This window comes from Phymastichus coffea, unplaced genomic scaffold (genome assembly GCF_024137745.1).
Source record: "Phymastichus coffea isolate CEN01 unplaced genomic scaffold, Cenicafe_Pcof_1.1 PCOF00001, whole genome shotgun sequence".
NCBI classification, from domain to species: Eukaryota; Metazoa; Arthropoda; class Insecta; order Hymenoptera; family Eulophidae; genus Phymastichus; species Phymastichus coffea.
In genome coordinates, this window is record NW_026706812.1 from 16,244,185 (window position 1) to 16,261,748 (window position 17,564).

At 38.2% G+C, this 17,564-nt stretch overlaps 4 protein-coding genes across 6 annotated transcripts in view; 2 read left to right on the plus strand and 2 right to left on the minus strand.

Annotated features, from left to right (window-relative positions):
* Positions 1 to 673: 673 nt before the first annotated feature.
* LOC131675181 (protein CLEC16A homolog) lies at positions 674 to 6,756 on the minus strand. Of its 2 annotated transcripts, none has more exons than XM_058954080.1 (14): positions 6,626 to 6,756; positions 6,373 to 6,501; positions 6,123 to 6,256; positions 5,900 to 6,048; positions 5,244 to 5,473; positions 4,983 to 5,175; positions 4,077 to 4,775; positions 3,801 to 3,921; positions 3,559 to 3,713; positions 3,277 to 3,438; positions 3,053 to 3,191; positions 2,671 to 2,974; positions 2,470 to 2,600; positions 674 to 2,215 (listed from the first exon to the last, which is right to left on the minus strand). In XM_058954080.1, the coding sequence occupies exons 1-14, from the start codon at positions 6,697 to 6,699 to the stop codon at positions 1,740 to 1,742; spliced, it is 3,096 nt and encodes a 1,031-aa protein (XP_058810063.1). In that variant the 5' UTR covers positions 6,700 to 6,756; the 3' UTR covers positions 674 to 1,739. The 2 variants fall into 2 exon arrangements, with proteins under 2 accessions (XP_058810063.1, XP_058810054.1); XM_058954071.1 differs by having other exon boundaries at positions 5,891 to 6,048.
* Positions 6,757 to 7,229: 473 nt separating this feature from the next.
* On the plus strand, positions 7,230 to 8,653 carry LOC131675192 (tRNA (cytosine(38)-C(5))-methyltransferase). Its single transcript, XM_058954089.1, has 3 exons — positions 7,230 to 7,386; positions 7,465 to 7,539; positions 7,634 to 8,653. Exons 1-3 carry the CDS (start codon positions 7,230 to 7,232, stop codon positions 8,650 to 8,652), a joined length of 1,251 nt encoding a protein of 416 aa, XP_058810072.1. The 3' UTR covers position 8,653.
* A 57-nt stretch (positions 8,654 to 8,710) lies between these two features.
* On the minus strand, positions 8,711 to 9,648 carry LOC131675199 (transcription factor MafK). The gene is made up of 2 exons (XM_058954101.1): positions 9,451 to 9,648; positions 8,711 to 9,231 (listed from the first exon to the last, which is right to left on the minus strand). The coding sequence occupies exons 1-2, from the start codon at positions 9,475 to 9,477 to the stop codon at positions 8,866 to 8,868; spliced, it is 393 nt and encodes a 130-aa protein (XP_058810084.1). The 5' UTR covers positions 9,478 to 9,648; the 3' UTR covers positions 8,711 to 8,865.
* Positions 9,649 to 10,964: 1,316 nt separating this feature from the next.
* Positions 10,965 to 17,564, plus strand: part of LOC131672043 (uncharacterized) — an 81,919-nt gene continuing 75,319 nt past the window's right edge. For both annotated transcript variants that reach the window (XM_058949012.1, XM_058949095.1), the window contains exon 1: positions 10,965 to 11,138. The gene's annotated coding sequence lies outside the window, so the exon portion shown is untranslated. The remainder of the gene's footprint in view (positions 11,139 to 17,564) is intronic.

Sequence of the window (17,564 nt, forward strand, 5' to 3'; positions counted from 1 at the left end):
ACCAATCAATATACGTGATTTAAATCCTCTAAATCACATTTTTTCTATAAACCCTGTGGATCGAGGTTCTAGTAATGACTTCTTATACCTATTAAATTGACAGATTCTAATTCAAATCTACTCGTGGAGAAATACATTCATAGTTCAAATTGGACAAAAGTATTTAAAGAGATATAAAGTCAAGAAATCAAAATAAAATATTGTATATTCATTCAAAAGTAATATTAGTTACAAGATACTTGCATTTAATCTGGATCATCTAACAAAAAAGAAATAAATCGATTTAGAATATGGTTTTTGACAACATAAATGTTTGGATTTGAATTTTCCAATAGTTAACTAAATAAAATAAGTATGATTGAAATTGTTTATGTTTATTATTAATGAATAAATAATAATTAATAATAACGTGAATAGGAGTCAGTTGATTAATGTATATTGTAATGTGTAAGTAGTAGTGAATGATCGAAAAAGAAATTTTTATTTTTCGACTTTGATATTTTTATGAACTTTTATTATTGATAATTTTCAATAAATATTGCTATTTACTTCAAAATGAGGATAAGTTTTTATAATATTGTTTTGAAAAATCAAAATCAAATTATGTTTCTTAATTATGATTTGTTATTAATTATAATATTAATGTATTACTTTTCATATTTTCACAATATATACATTATCCCGTAATAATAATTAATCAATATTAATATAATTAATTTGAGCTGTTTATATTTATAAAATCTGTGAATATATAACATATGCGTAATTTCACGCTAACTCGAAGTCAAATTGTTTTGTCAATTTTTTTACTAAAATATTCTACTGAATCCTTAAAATATTTGTATAAATTTTCGGACTATAAAACTCAAAATTTGATTGTTGAAAGCATTTTAAAAATTGCATTTTTTCAATTTTTAAAAAATTTCTACTTTATAATCAATCGCGAAGTTAACAAGAACTATAAATGGTACTATAACTTATGTCAACATTGAGTTTACCCTCTGTTTTGTACACAAACACGGTAAAATTTGTGAGTTGGGGTACAAACAAACAAATAACATGCATGATAAAAATAATTTTCTAACTAACGAACTAATGTTTTGAATAATTTACAAAATTCCAAAAAAATATTTAAATTAGATTAATGAATGCCCACATAAGACTCATTTCAAAATCCAGGGAATCGTTTTGAAGAATTTTTGTTTAAAGATAAACAGCTAAACATTTGTAAATAAGAGTTTATAAATAAGTAATAAGTAAAATTTTCGATTAATATACGTTATCAGTCATTTGTAATAAATAAATCGTTAAATTAAATTCGTTTTTTCTGTATTATATTATTCTTATCAAAAAATATACAGTAACTATCAAGCGATGCTTATATTTCTGTTAAAGAAAAGCAGATACGAATTGGATAAAAATTAATTGCGTCTTAATTATGATTCATGTTTATCTCAAATTATAGCTCTTATTATTTGAATAAACAGATTTTCTAATGAGGCTGAATATCGATAACCCTTACCTTCGGTTTTTTTAACTCTTTATTAGTAACCTAGTAATGCTAAACTCAGTTAATAAAAATGTTGCAACTGAAAAAAAAATGTTTGTCTAGCTTCCAATGTGAGCTGCAAGGTGTAGATAAAAGAAAGGAAGGTAAAACTACCAGTAGCGCGAAATCTAATACGCGGTAGATATTCGCACGAAAAAACGAGCAGACCGAGGAAAAACCAGCAACTCAGTCATACAGTCTCGACTTGGCCCTTCCTTCTAGGGCGGCTTTCACGAGCAGTACTGTGGGATCTTTCGGTGAAAGAAGTCTCCTCGGAGCGCTTGCTTGCCTCCGCGCTATTGCACGCGGAGGCCGAGGGCGGACAGGAGGTCAGCCCAACAGTAGTGGCACAGACGGTCACGGCACTGGCCTGCTCCAAAGACGAATTGGAGGTGAGTGAGGTCTTGCGTTGTCGCATGTCCTCCAATGGAATTTCCTCGCTGCGGGGCCGCGGTAGCTTGGGCGAGTTGTCGCGGGTATGTGGTCCGCTGGGGCTACTGTCCGTGCGCCTGGAGGCAGCTACCACCGCCCCCACTGCGACTCGACTCAGACTCTCCCGACGCATTTGCGTTGCGAAGCCAGGTACCTTGTTTACCTGGAACAGTCGCTGCTGCTGTTGCTGCTGCTGCTGTTGATCTTTTAGCCTCTGTCCACGAGCCGCTGTTCCTTCGAACATTCAAAATACAACCAAACTTGAGACCTGATATTTAATATTTAAAAATCGATTTGAGTCAACACTCGTATACAAGTTTTTATAAAGAAATCATAATTTCATACAAATGTGAAAAAGCGCTCCAACAAGAGAAATTAGAAGCATCAAAATATAACGAAAAAATAAGAAAGATAACAAACGAAATTCACGAATAACGTGAATATCATGAGTAACACGATAATTAAAAGTTAATAAGTAGTACGCTTACGATCGTTACGTAGGCCAATCAACGCATAATTTGGAGGTGTCGAGCAGTGTGCAGCAATAGTAGGAATGTCAAGAAGCCTTGCTATTTGATTCATCTTTTTTTGTCGTGCTTTGATTCTTCCTTTAGTCAACCTACATGAATTCAAAAAATCCGGTTGAAGTACATCATATCTTTATTTGCAAAATGAAGCGTATATTTTACCTCTGTTTTGCAGCCATGCAACGGATATGATCATCAAATATGAATTTTGCTGAGAGTAGTGGTACGCGATTGCTTGCACTACTATTTAGAGGTTTGTGAACTGTAATGTGTAGACAGCGAGAATCGTCTTTATCACCGGTTACCTCGATATCTTGAAGAAAACCTACAAATTTGGCGACTCCCCAGCCAAGTTTTCGCGTATCTGGCTCGACGAGAATCAATTGTATCGAATCAATTACAAGAAATCTGCGTATTTTTTGGCCATCTTTATAGACAACTGTACATGCAATGAGATCGCTGTTATCTAAGAAAAATACATTACTTAAGTTAGTTCCATAATAGTGTATCGTTATTTACAATTAATGCAACTTGTAATATTTACTCAAGTCAAGAACGTTATTAACTTGAACACAGCTGCCAGGATTCGTCAGGGGCAAGTGCGTTTCAACTTCGTTATTCAGTGTTAACGATAGTTCTCGGATTATAAAGAATACTCTGATCGCTCGGCGAGCCCGCTCGACCTTTATTTTCATAAAATAACCAAATTTAAATCGCCATAAAAAAAACTCAAGTTTGATTGTAGCAAAAATGACGTATTATTATTACTTCTCCACAAGGCAATCTTTTACTGAACTCTATGCCGGTCATCGGGGTCCCAGTAGGTGGTAACAAAATATTGCTATCCATCATCAGCCACTCAACTTTTAATGGTTTCTTCTGAATTTCGCTATACTCGTCTTCAAACATATCTAGAAAAATATCCTCACTCTGTAAAAGATCGAAAGAGTATTAGTTACAGTTTTTTAATTTACTTGTAGGCAAAAGCAAAAATTATATCATGCAACATGCATTTAAAAATCTAGCAATCCCAATTTTCCATTTTTTGACCTTATAAAAATTTCGAAGAAGTGCAGTACTTTGTTCTTTTGCTGATTCAATAGCTGCATAGTGGCAATCTTGTAATAAATGTTCACTTTCATTCATTACTAACTGTATTAATAATTTAGTTGCTAATTCCAAAGTCACAAGCCTCACTTTGGCATCTAAATCAACAGAATACAAATTAATTATAATTATATATCGTTGATAATATTTTAAGACATAAAAATAATTTATTATATCTTCCTTACTGGTTTGGCAACTAAGGGTTATAATATGGACAATTCTGGCAATAAAAATTTCGTGATATCGGTTGCGGAAACTTGTTTTTAAAGGCGCTAATAACAGGCCTATTGTTTCTGGATGCACTCCCTGGAATAAGATATAAATTTTAGCCTTAGGAGTTAATGTCAATTAGCAAATAACGTTTGGCATAGCTTTATAGTGAACTATATGTTATATGTGTGGCTGAATAGACTTTTTTGCCGAAAATCGAATAAATTATTATTATAACGATTTTTATTTACTGTGTTATTGATGAGAGCATAAAGAAGACATAATGCAAACAGAGCAGCGTAATCATTCTCTGTACAATACAAAGAACTCAATATTGTTTCAAGAAAGGGTTTATTTGATAAAAAATCTTGGTCAGTTGCCATTTCTATTGATTCTGAATTTAATGGACTTTCAAGTGCCAATCTTTGCTCTTTTTCCTCATCTGTTACACTCAAATACTTGATATCTTCTATATTTTCATTATTGACTTCTGATTTATCGCGTTCACTTATTATAGAAATAGTTTCAGCTTCCTGAGAGGTACTCGCTTCCTGTAATTTCATTTGTTCTTGACTATTTTCTTTTTGTTTCTCTGAAATTTTCTGATCTACAAATTGATTATCTGATTCTGATTTTTTATTTTCTTCCATTTCTTCATCTTCATTCAACTCTTCGACATTTTCCAATTTTGATGAATCACTTTGTGTATCATTTAAATTTTCTAATGATTTTTCAAGAGTCTCTTGTGGTGGCAAAAAAGCGATCGTTTCACTAACTATCATATTTTCATATTCCTCTAAAATTTTACTAGCACCATTTTTGATAATGTCTAAATTTGACTTAAGAATCACAGTTGCAAGAGTTCTCACTAATGGTCCATGCGAAATAATTAAAAATACTTGAGACAGTAAAAAAAGTGCTACTACTGTACTCACATATTTTCTTTCTTCCTGAAAAATAAACATTTTTCTGCAATTAAACATGAGCTTTTTGTAGAAACATAGTTTCAAGAAAGATATATATGCTCAGATAGTATGTTAGTTAAGATCTCTTTTAATGTAATTAAACTAACGATGACTGTATATAGTACTATTTTGATTTAAAAAAAAAACAAGTAATTACACATATGAAACTTCAAGCTGAAAATACAAACTTACTTGGCTTTGGCACAATACGTTTTTTCGTCTTGTCAGAGAATATACATAAAGAGGAACTAGCAATTTATGCAACAAATGTTCAGACAACACCTTATTCAAATCATCAATATTAAGGCAGAGTATATCATTTAAATAATGTAAATGATCCAAGTGCTCTGCTACCAAATCTGCTAATCTATTTTGACTCTGATGACTGTGATAAAAATAACTTTGTTATTGTTATTCTGCAATAAATCTTCAATTTAAAAAGGTATTACTCACTCTGCATCATTTCTAACACAAGTGTCTAGTTCAATTATGTGATTTCCAATGAACCAAACTAGATTACTAAAATAAGGTGCAGCAGTCCTGTCTCTAATAAATCTGAGCATTGATGCATCTTCCACTCTATAGACGTTTAATGTGAGTGTTCTTACAGCAATGCGTACCATACCTTCTGAATGGTTGAAGAATTTAATAGCTTCAGTATACAAGGGAAAATCATTTGTATGCTAGAAACAGAAAACAATTTTTCTCATTAAGTTTGTAATATTTCAATAAAATATATGCAGCTCTTTGACGTAAAGAATCATGAAATGAATAATCACAATAATAAATTTTTGTCATTGACTTATTATAATTATTTAAAAATAATTTAATCAGTCTTAATTTTATTGTAATATTAAAGATTTTAGAATTGTTAATTTAATATTTCAATACTTAATATTCAAAATTTAAATAATTCATTTACATTGAATATTCAAAGAATATTAATGCATACTATAAATGCAACAAATGAAAACTGGAGAATGAGCTGATTTATAAAAACCAAAATTACGTTACATTTTTTTAATTGGAATGGTCAAAAGCATGCATATATGAAAGAAATGACACATGAAAATAGGAATAAAACACCTATCACAATATACCTGGTTTACCTCATTATAAAAAAAATGAATTGTGTGAGCATTCAATTTTAAACTCAATGTTTTCAGAAAACTTATATAATAAGCCATCACTTCTTCATCACTAAAGTCAAATTTGTGTACGATTATACTGTTCACATGATTGTTACTTAACAAATAATCTAAAAATTGAATATTTAATCAAAATCCATTTTTTTAATTATTTTTATATTGAATTTAAAGTCAATATACTTACATAAAGAAGTCTCATTACGAATATTTTCAAATAAAATGTTTAAAGTTTGTAATAATTGAACACATACATAACTCCCACATTTCTGTTTCATAATCCGGAGAAAGAATGATAGCATATTCTTTTCTAAAAAAAAGCTACAGAATAAAAAAGACATTATATTAAAACAAACCTTATTATATATTATTAAATTTTAGATTATTTTGTACACAAAGTTGTTAAAAAAGCTAAGCTTTCTTTAATTTAAACTCACTCAAAAACACCACTATCATTTTGATCACCCCAAATTAATATTTCAGCAATAGATCTTAAAGTCTCAACCAGTAGTCCTTTGTTGTTTTCAGATACTGTTTGATTTTTCGATAAAACATTATATAAATACCTGTAAAATGATATTGCAAATGCTTTCATTATACAACAAGATATGTTAATGTTATATTAAGATATAAATAGTTCTAAAAATATCATTAATTTTCTGAAAAATGATGAGGAACTAATTAACTTACTTGAGATGTTCTAAAGAGTGAGGATTTTTTGGCTTCCACAGCCCACCTCCAAACCAACTACGACTGCGAAACATTTTGACTGGTAATTTTATAAAATTTTATTCTAAAATCTTCCTCATTTTTAATATTACACTTTTACATGTTGAAACACAACAAAAATAAATTAGATACTGTATATACAAATATATTAAAAATATAGGTTATAATTCATTTTTCAATCTAAAATACATGTTCTAATTGGTTGAACTATTTATTTTTCCTCTTCTGTTAAATATATTTATCGCTAATAGTAAAGATAAAATTCATGTCATCTTGATTATCTAATCATTGTTCTAGAGCAAAGCAAATCTGGACTCATTATTACAGATACGACGATAAAACTAAACGTCATACCAAACATCGACAACAATTCATGAATTGTAAATACATCGACAGCTTTGACAGTGCTAGTTATTTCTGACTTTTGTGATGTACACTCGTTTAAATCTATACGAAAAATATATCCATACATGAGAGTATATCGAGATGAACAATTTCGCTTAGCACTGAATATACATATATACATACACACACACACACACACGCGCGCGCGCGCGCGTGCGCGATGCACGCACATATAATACATGAAAAGTCTATGATAGGTTATATTGCATTTAATCAGTCAGGTTTCAGGTTAGATTTGAAAATCAAAACACACTCGTATTGTATGTCGGTGGCGTCGTCTGCACATCTAAATTTTGATTATACACTGGAAATAATCGGTGCAAAATATAATTGAAATTTATAAATAAAGAGTCAGGCTTGATTTTGATTTTACATACATTAAATAATTTTTTTAGTGCTAGAAATCTTTAATAAAATGAGAGTTCTGGAATTATTCAGTGGTATAGGAGGAATGCACTATGGTTTACAAGGTAATTACCATAATGAAATTATTGCAGATTGAAAACAAAATAACATTTGTATTTACACGCTAACATGATTACTTATTTAATATATTATTTTCAGAAAGTACTGTTGATAGCACAGTTGTTATGTCCATAGATATAAATACAATAGCAAACAAAGTATATCAATATAATTTTCCTGGAACAAAAAATATTAGTAGAAATATTGAATCTCTCACGAAAGAAGAAATAGAAAAATTAAATATCAATTGTATTCTAATGAGTCCACCATGTCAACCATTTACAAGAGTAGGATTGAGAAAAGATTCTTGTGATAAAAGATGTTTAGCTTTGCTACATATTCTCAAACTCATTCCTGAAATTCAAAACTTACAGTACATTCTCTTAGAGAATGTCAAAGGATTTGAGAAATCTCGAGCAAGAGATGAAGTTGTAGACTGTTTGAAAAAAGCAGATTTCAATTATAAAGAGTTTATTTTAAGTCCTTGTCAGTTTGGCATTCCAAATTCAAGGCATAGATACTATTTAATGGCTAAGAAATCCAGGCTCAAGTTTATTTTTAATAATTCAAATTTGATTACTTCAATCCCAGATAAAGTTTGTGAATTGCTTCCATCATCTAAGTACAAATCATTGATTAGACAAACATCAGACTCTAAAAATGAAATCAAACAATTTCAAATTCAATATATATTAGAACAAAATGTGAGTCCTAATTATTTATTGCCCGAAAAAATACTCACAAAACATTGCGGTATTCTAGACATAAGAACTCCAGAATCAAAAGGATCTTGCTGCTTTACAAAAGCTTACAGCCATTATATGGAAGGAACTGGCTCAGTACTTTCACTTAACACAAATGCAGATGTTAAGAAAATACTCGAAGAATTGAAAATTAATACAGATATAACTGATAACAAATTAAAAGTGTTGCATAATTTAAAGTTAAGATACTTTACACCCAAAGAAATTTCTAGATTGATGTCTTTTCCAGAGACCTTTGGATTTCCAAGTGATATTACAAATAAACAAAAGTATAGATTGTTGGGCAATTCAATCAATGTTCACGTTGTTGGCCAATTAATATATTTATTGCATCTTGATAAAAATCTTGAATAATGTATAAAATTGTATACATATAATTAAATTAAGTAAATAAAATACTTTATTTGTACATTGGAAAATTATAAATCTAGCTTTATGATGTAAGAAACTACGATGAAAAAGAATAATACTTGTAATGAAATAAGATTGAATTTTATACCAAATTCATGTGATAGATAAAAATTATTCTAACGATCTTAAAGTTAAAACTCAAGTTTGGATTCATGCTTACAATGTTTCTAACTCTGGAGGAACTACAATTTTATTTTCTGATGCAAACTTTTTCATAGCCATATACTTGGAATGCCATAATTGTAATTCTTCTCTCATTCTGTCATTATCCTCTTGCATTGCTTCCATATCTCGAACTTCTTGAGTTTTTTCAGATTCTAGTTCATCTTTTTGTTCGATTCTCTTTATTCGACAACTCGCAGCATAGCCTCGATTTTTTAGAGTTCGCCTACGCTGTTTCATGCGAATGATTTCCTCTCTGGTCAGACCACGGAGTTTCAGCTGTCTGTTTAAATCTCTCACAGAGATACTAACCAATTCATCATCGCTTATATCAAAGCATGGTCCAGGTGATAAAGGATCCTGGAAAATATAAAATTTAAGTTATGTACTTATAAAACGTTTCCCGAAAAATAATGATGAAAAAAGTCACTAAAACAAGGGTAATTATAATAAGAAAGTGATGATATATTTGTTACTTGGTAAAAAATCACAATGATTATCGTTATTAATACGCGATTTTAACGTCGATAAATAGATTTGACGATATGTAATAAGCGAGTTAAAAGTAAAAATACTTACCATTTTGATCGACCTTTTCCCATCCATTCCGCAATAACGAATTGGTGAGTTTCAAGTCCCGACGCCACAAATGTTCTGCTGGCGTTGTTCTATGCGTTTTACGCTTTCCCAATAAAAGTGCAAAGTCATCTTCATGGCTCGTTCTCTTGCGTTAGTCGTTCCGCGATCGACCTCGACGCCACGACGGCACGACCACCCGCTGTTTATATGTAAATACTGGATCAAAAACATTGACTCGCGCAAGTGCAGTATCAGTAGACGCGCGAAATTTCAAATAGCATAATATAAAAAGTAGTATATATATATATATATACATATACACAAGAATATTAAAAATCAAAGCGTACTACACACCTACATCATAATTATTGAAGCGTTTTTGTGAAAAGCTCAATTCATTAAAAATATATTGCATTTCAGCTGTTATTCCATCGAATATTGTTGCATTTGTAAAAAACTGGAGTCCATTTAATACTGATGAAAACGAACGCAAATATTTGAAGATCGGTATTGAATCTATTCATTCGAGCATTTTTAATATTTGCATAGTGCAATTGAACACAAATAAACTTAGAGGCTAGCTTTATTGTTGAATAATAGCTACCACACTTTCCGACAACTGCTTCAATTGTCAATGATTCGATAGTTTGAAAGAGTAACTTTAATTACACAATAATTGTTAAGAAAAAAATTATGAAAAATACCCTCTTCCAACTTGCTAAATAGTGTTATAGAAAATTTGTTAATGAAGGCAGACTCAGAGCGTCACACAGAATCCTCGTCATTTTTTCTATAATTGATTAATATGTTTGTTCAATTGGCACTTCTTCTACGAAGACCTTGTGAACGGTCAGTTGACGCAAAGCCGTCCTGTGACGATTGATCGTCGACAGGGCCGCAGTCGGAAAAATAATTGGAGATTAATTATGACGTAAAAGCTTGCACGCAGTTATTGTTCAGCAACGGGTAATCGTGTGCATGCTGTGTACTTGGAATCGATAGTTACTAGGCTGTAGTGCTTTCGCATGCAGCACTGCGCAGGGCAGTGGACGATCGGCTGATCAGATTCGTCATCGAGATGCCCCGAGGTCACGAAGCATAATGCAGCCGGTGATGGCTGCGGTGCGCGGCACAGATGCAAAAAGGCGACGCAGCTCTGGAGGAGCGAGATTCGGACGTAAAGCGCCGAAAGGACAAAGAAAACGGGCCGAGGACGGGCAGGAAGAGGCAGAGTGACAGAGCGCGGCCGAGCAGTCGAAGCGAGCGGCGACGGCGTGCACGACGCACGCAGGAAGAAGCGAGCATGGGTGCGTGGCTTAGCGCGAGGCGGCAGAGAGGCGGGGGACGGACATGGCCATTCATCGGCGCCCCACGGCATCGACGAGGCAGCGGCAGCAACCCCTCGGTCGCGCGCCGCCCGGGGGGTGGCGGCGGCGCGCACGCGAGGCCCAAGCTCGCCGGCACTGGCTGCCTGCCGCCAGCCAGACTGGCGTTCAGTCTCGTGGCGACTCGCGCACCCTCCGCACACGTGCGGCACGAGCAGCGCGCAAAGCCGCTCGCGTCGGCTCGTTCAGTTTCGCTCCAGGCAGCTCTCCATCGCGGTGTGCTCGCAGCCCCGCGCGCGCTCGCGGCGCACAGCCAGCTCGGCTAGCAACCCAGCGTCGCCGGCCACACGGCCTTGCCTGCACGTAAGTGAATCTTTGACTGCACCCCTAGGCGAGGCTGCGCCGGCCGTCCGCTGGCTCGCCTTCTCGGCCGGCCGGCTAACCATTGGCGCCCTGTCGCCGACTGCTGCCTCTCGCTGCAACTACTCCGTAGAGGACCGAGACACGTGTTGCTCTCCCTCGCGCTCCGTGAAAAGTTTGAACGAGCGCACATTTGCGCGCGAGAGCGTTGCAATTTGGCGCAAAATTGGCGGCGGCGGCGGCGGCGGCAGTGAGTTTTGCATTCGAAAACAGCGTAAATCGCAGAATCTGCGGAGCTGGCGTTCTGGAAACGACGGCGCAGCGCGTCAAATCAGATGCATATTAATGCGCAAATTATAGCCGGGCTGATTGGCCAAAAAATTAACGAGCCCATTCGGCATTCCGAGCACGAGCTCGCGCAGCGAACTTGCGCGGCTATCCGCTGAGACTGCAACTCGCGGGAAGAGAGAGATAGAAGTGCGGGCTGAGAGCTCTGCGTATAAGCAACTCGTGGCGAATTTGCATGTAAATCTGCTGGATTTGGGGAGGAAGCCGCGCGACGCTGTCACCATACCGCGTTATAATTTTGACGCGAATATGGAAATCGAACTCGCGCGAGCAATTCATTTTCCATTGTTTGTCATGAAATTTCAACCAGTCTCTATCCGCAATGAGTATAGCTTTTGCGCGTGCACAGACCATTCGCAGCTGTCGCTACGGCTCGTAAGCTGTGGTATGTAAAACACGCGCCGCCACGACTGATTATGCAACTGTAAGTCCCGCGTCCGATTGTGCATGCGTTCGTTTCCGCTTCGGATGCCTACGCACCGCAACGTCGTCGAGCCTCGGCGCTAATGCGCGCATCCACCGGTCAAAGTTCTCTCAAGTTTAAAGCTCTAATAATGCTGATTGCCGATTCGCGCCAGCCAGAACACTGAATTGGCGAGAATCGTCGACTTTGGCTCAACCTTGAAGGTGTTTGGCGCGCTCTTCGACAATCACGTGGGATAAGGATATATATGACGTATGACCGTAGCTGCGCGCCACCGAATGGGGAGGAACACGGAATGATAAGGGGACGCTAGGCACGTGCACGTGCAACGTGCGAGAACCGGACCGGCGAGTCGCCACTGCTATCCTGATCATATTCTTTGGTATCCTTCGTGTACATTTCCAATAACTTGGCATCTTGTTCCAAGTCACAAAGTCAGACGGACGTCGGCGAAATATTTACTTAGTCCTCAAGTTTGTTGCTCTAGAAAAAATCATTTCACAATCGACCCGCAGCAACGGCTTCTGCTCGAAACCGTCTTGATATAACTCGACTCTGATCGAACAACTGCAATGCATTTCACTTTACATATACTTATTCACGCGGCTTCCCCTCCTTGCTTTTCGCCGGCGAATCAATCTTATTTTACTGATTCCCTAACAGATATAACTACTATGTTGTATATTTCGCGAGAAACTTTATAAATGCGCGACCAACGTATTGCAAATGGTTGAGCGAGAAATCGATGTGCGCTTCTTTACGCATTGCGATTCATTCTCCACGACGCTCGATAATCATGCTTCTTGGCTGCATTTTATGCCGCTTTACGCTCTGATGCGCGCTTTCATTTGTCACTACGTGCGAATTTCCAACACTCGCGACACGCAGCTTTGCCGTTTAGCTATTCTCACTATGAATTTGTCTCCTATAAGCGTTATGCTCTCGTTTTCTCGCCGGAACAGCGATAAATATTGGTTTAGCTTGGTGCTTAATTCACTGCGTCTGTGGCATAATCTTCGTCTTTTCGGTGCGCTTATTCGTATGCCCGAGTGAAAGTTTGGAATCAGCTGAAAAGAACTTAGTTTCTGCGCCGAACACACGGCGGAAGACAAGTGAAAGCCGTTCGATTGGAAAGAAGGAGAGCGCGGCAGTCTGCTCGTTGGAGCTGGAAGCGAAAAGGAAACTGCTGGAGCCGTTTGCATCCGAGCAAATATTTGGGCAGCGTGTCGAGGCAAAGGGGGACTGCGGACGAGTGAACGGAAAAACGTTGGAGAAGCTTTCGAAATTGGCGCAATCGGCGGCTCTGTGTGTGTTTGCGAGGAGCTCTAATGAGCAAGTGGAGTGAGCTGCGCTGCGGTAGCTTTGCCGCCAGTTTCGGCAGGCGAAGCCAAGAAAAGAAACGATCTCAGCGGCGCGGTCGTACGATTCGCCGTGCGACCGATGAACATCCTGGTAAGCAGTGCGTAGGTCGAAAAGTTGAATGGTCCATGCGGCAGCGGGCGCCTTGCAAGTGCAGCTCACGCGGATAGTTTGGACAGACAGAGCTGGCATGAATATGCGCAGAGCTTCTCGCCGAGCTAAGTAAATATAGTAGTTCGCAGTCGAGGCTGGCGCGTAATAACACGGCACTGGCTACTGGTCGCCATTGGTCTCTCAACGCAAACATGGTTCTGAGCGTTTGCCGAGTACTCTTACTTTATACACACCATTAAGCGTCTGTTATCCTCTTGTTCCATCTAATCGCCCGTCTCGTTTCATTGCCTCGCCTCCGTCTGTCACGCACACACCCATAGACACGCGCGCGTGCTGCTTTGGCGATTAATTCGAATGTGAAACAAGTTCGCGAAACGACTAAAACCAGCAGCGATCGCAAACTTGGCTACCGCTCCGCTGCGTATCGCGGCGTCGCTCGAGCAATACCCCATAATTCGGCTTATTTCGTTTGACGCGTCGCTTCATTTTTTGCCGAAATCTGGGTAGCGAGTTTTTATGGCGTCGCGCGTGGCACTCAATCTCTATTGTGTTCGGCGCGATGAACTAACGCAAATTGAATTGGAAATCGATATACATCGGCGTGCGTATAAAGCTCTCTGGAAGCTCCAAGACCGAGCAAACGTCCACGAATAATCAATAACATTACTGTCGTGGCCGGCTGCTCGCGAGACCTGGCAAAAGTAAGTAACGATGCCGAATCGCAGAATAGAAGTAGAGGGGCAAGGACGCCGGCGTGGAATTGCGCCGAGCAAGGAACAGCCACTTATCACTTGTACGGCCTTGCTTGGAGGGGGCGGGAAATAATAAAAAGGCTCGATGCTAAAAGCGACGATTAGCGGAAGCGCAGGTTGCGCGGAGCTCGGAAGGATCGCTCGGCGAATGAAAGCTCGGCTGAGCCGCTAACGACCGACGCGGCCAGAGAAAAGGCGTAATTAACGGAGCCGAGCGTTTCCAGCAATTAAGAAAATAATTTCTTTGCTTGGCGCGCGGCTCTCCGCAGCTCTCCCCAGTCGATGAGCTCGCGCACGGGCGGCTTCGCAGCGACCGTCCAGCGGCTGGCCATCACAATGGCCGCAAGCTCGTGTCTGCAATCGGGGAGTGCTCCGGAATCGAGCGATCGCCGGATCGCAAGACAGGTTGGGGCCGCGCCGTGTCGCCGTGTCGCCGTGTCGCCGGTAGCGATGATCGATGGCTTATCCGCGTAATCCGCAGCTGCACTGCCCGCCGGAGCCTCGGCAGAAGAAAAGCGAGCGAATACGCGCGATGCGCGCCTGTACCAAAGCGCTTTACGGCCTCGCGTTGCGCGGCCACGACGCAGCGAAGGGACGCTCGATGATCCTGTGCTTTTGGAGCCCAATTACAAGTTGCACGAGCGAAGCTACGGACTGATCATCGGAGCGCGCCGGGATGCCCAGGCTCGCCACAATGCAAGCCAACTTTTCTAATTAAATCAGCGCAGTCGCAGAGCTGGCGAGCGCGCGCGGCTGTTTACCCAGGCCTCGGAAAGTTTGCGTGCAATGATATTGGATAACTTTTTATCGGCGAGGAACCGAGCTATTCGACATTTTCATGGCTCGCGCCGCTCGAAACAACGTTTGCCAGAGCTGCACTCGAGTGAAGCCGCGCACCGAGTTGATCGCGAATGCGGCAGTTTGCCCATTAAGCAGCGCCCGCTGAAAACGAGGCTAGAAATTTCACAGCCGAGTTGAAAAATGTGGAGCTTTCGGCGCGGCGGGCGTTCGCCGTGGCGGGCCGAGAGCTCCCCGACAGCCAGCGCCAAAGCGGAGCACTCGACTCGAGTTGCCCTGCTGCCGACTACTTCGCTGCGCTGCGTCTGAGCGTGTGGCGCGGGCTTCTAGTGGCCCCGCTCTCACGGCCACGCGATTAACTAAGCCCTGAGATGTGAGAGAGTATGGCCCAGCTGTTGTAAGGCGACTCGGCCCTTTTTTATCTCTCGACACCCGTCAACTTCCTGCGAGCTTTGCTTACCTCTCTACATTTATTTATTTCTGTCTTCACTTATTCGGCTAGTACACTTTTACGCTACTGGCAACTACTGTAAGCATTAATTAATTTTCACGCTATCTACGTTTTATCTCTCTCTTTTGCAACTTCGTCATCATTAAAAATACAATCCCTAATGAGCTCAAATTATAACCAAATTTAGCTAAATTTAGCGTAATAGTTTATGAAGAAAATTGACAATTATTGAATAAAGGGATATCGACCATTCGGATTTATTAACTACTCCAACAAACTTGGTTTCCCTCCTTTATTTTGTTTGTATCGGAAAACATCGAACTGCACTCGAGCCAGCTTACGTCGGAGGTAAAAGAAAAGCTTAAGCTCAAGATCAAACGATTTAGTTTACTCTCCGTTGGTCCGCTATAGTTTTCTTTTTCCTCGCGTAAAGTACGACTGGTATGGCCTGTTCAGGTATGTCAGCGTATTGAAAAGCACGTAAAAATATCACCAATTTATCGAGCGTCCTCATTGAAAATCTTTGCCGCGCACCGCCTCGTTTTTGCTTCAAATATTATACAATTTTTCGACCGAGTTTTTTTAATATCGGTCTAGCGGCCCTTTAATCTTTATAATTTATTCGTCGTGTAAAGCTATGCAGGCATCAACTCTGCGGTGGCTTGCGGCTCCTACAAACGCGTAAAATATTGCACTTATGAAAATTTACATGCGCTCACTCTGATTAAAATGCTACTTAGTTTTAGTGTAGCGCGATAGTAACGCCGACATAAAATGGGCCTTTCGTGTAAATTAATACTTTGCAACAATAGATGATATCAAATATGTACTGCAAACAGGACTGCTCGTGAAATTTAAAATACTTTACGTTGAAAGAAGTTTGTTATGGTATACTTCGATATGACTGATTCATAGCCTCTTCAGCCTCGCTTCGCTTGGACTCAAATCACTTTTTTGCACTCGTATTCAAATGTACCGTAAACTTATGATTAATGAAGCTAAACGTGATTTCAGTGAAATACACATTAAATCAATGGAAGTGTCGAGTTACCACAATGCATATTGATCATTGTTATGAATAACTATTATCAAGAGTAAACAAATCACTTGAAAAGAGATAGCGTTTAAGACTGTTATCGCAATATTTCAAAGTATAATGTGTTTATTAACTGTAAACCGGTTTAAAAAAATTATTACCGGAAATGTATATTTCCCGGAAATTGAATATTCTACCTAGAAAATGAAATTTTTATTACGTTAGACAACTCCGCATAAGCTTTGCGCGAAAAGAAAAGCGAACGTGGCTCAAGTTTTTCGAACATTGAATGAGTAAATATTCAGAGAATCTCTTTGGACACATAGAATCCCACCGAGAGGAAGATGTAGCAGGTGTATTGGACACTGAGAGAATAGCTATAGTAAAAGTAACGTGCTATAGTTGCAGTATAAGCTACTAAAAACATAGTAACCGTTGCACGTACCGAGTTATTAAAACATTTATTGAACTTTTATTAATTTCTACTATGTGCATAACAATTTTTACAGGACAATATCGAAAAGATCATTATAACAAAAAATAAAAATTTTTATGTACCATAATAAAAAGTATGATGTTATAATAATAATAATAATTAATGTTTGTTAGAATACCAAGTAGAAATTATTATAATTTGAATAATTTTTACGATGAACATATGAAAAATTGCTGGGGTCGGATTGTGCAAAAGCAAGTCGTACAATAACTTGCGAAGGCTGTGTATGTGTGTGTATAATGACTGTTGCATTTTGACAAGTAGCAGTACAAATATTTCGAATTGAGCTTTCCAAACCAGTAAAAATTGCTATGTTCATTGTAAAATTTGCCGAACTGATCTGTATCCAGTTTATCGTAAGAATTATTATGAGTTCTAGTAATTTTTAATGTTGCAAAATAAAATATTCAGCATTAAAATTTTCCTGTGTTAGTTTCACTGTACAATCAGAGTGTGTCCCACAATGACTACGCTTGCCAGGAATTTTTAGCAGAAGGGATTCTGGATCTTTAAAAAGCAGATAGTACAATGTCAATCCTCTCGGTGAATTAGATTGATAAATTTATAGTAGACTGGCCGGGCCGAGCATATGTTTTTGCGCTGAAAAGAACGGCTGGTCGGCGGTCGGATCTGATTGCAGCGGCCAGTCCG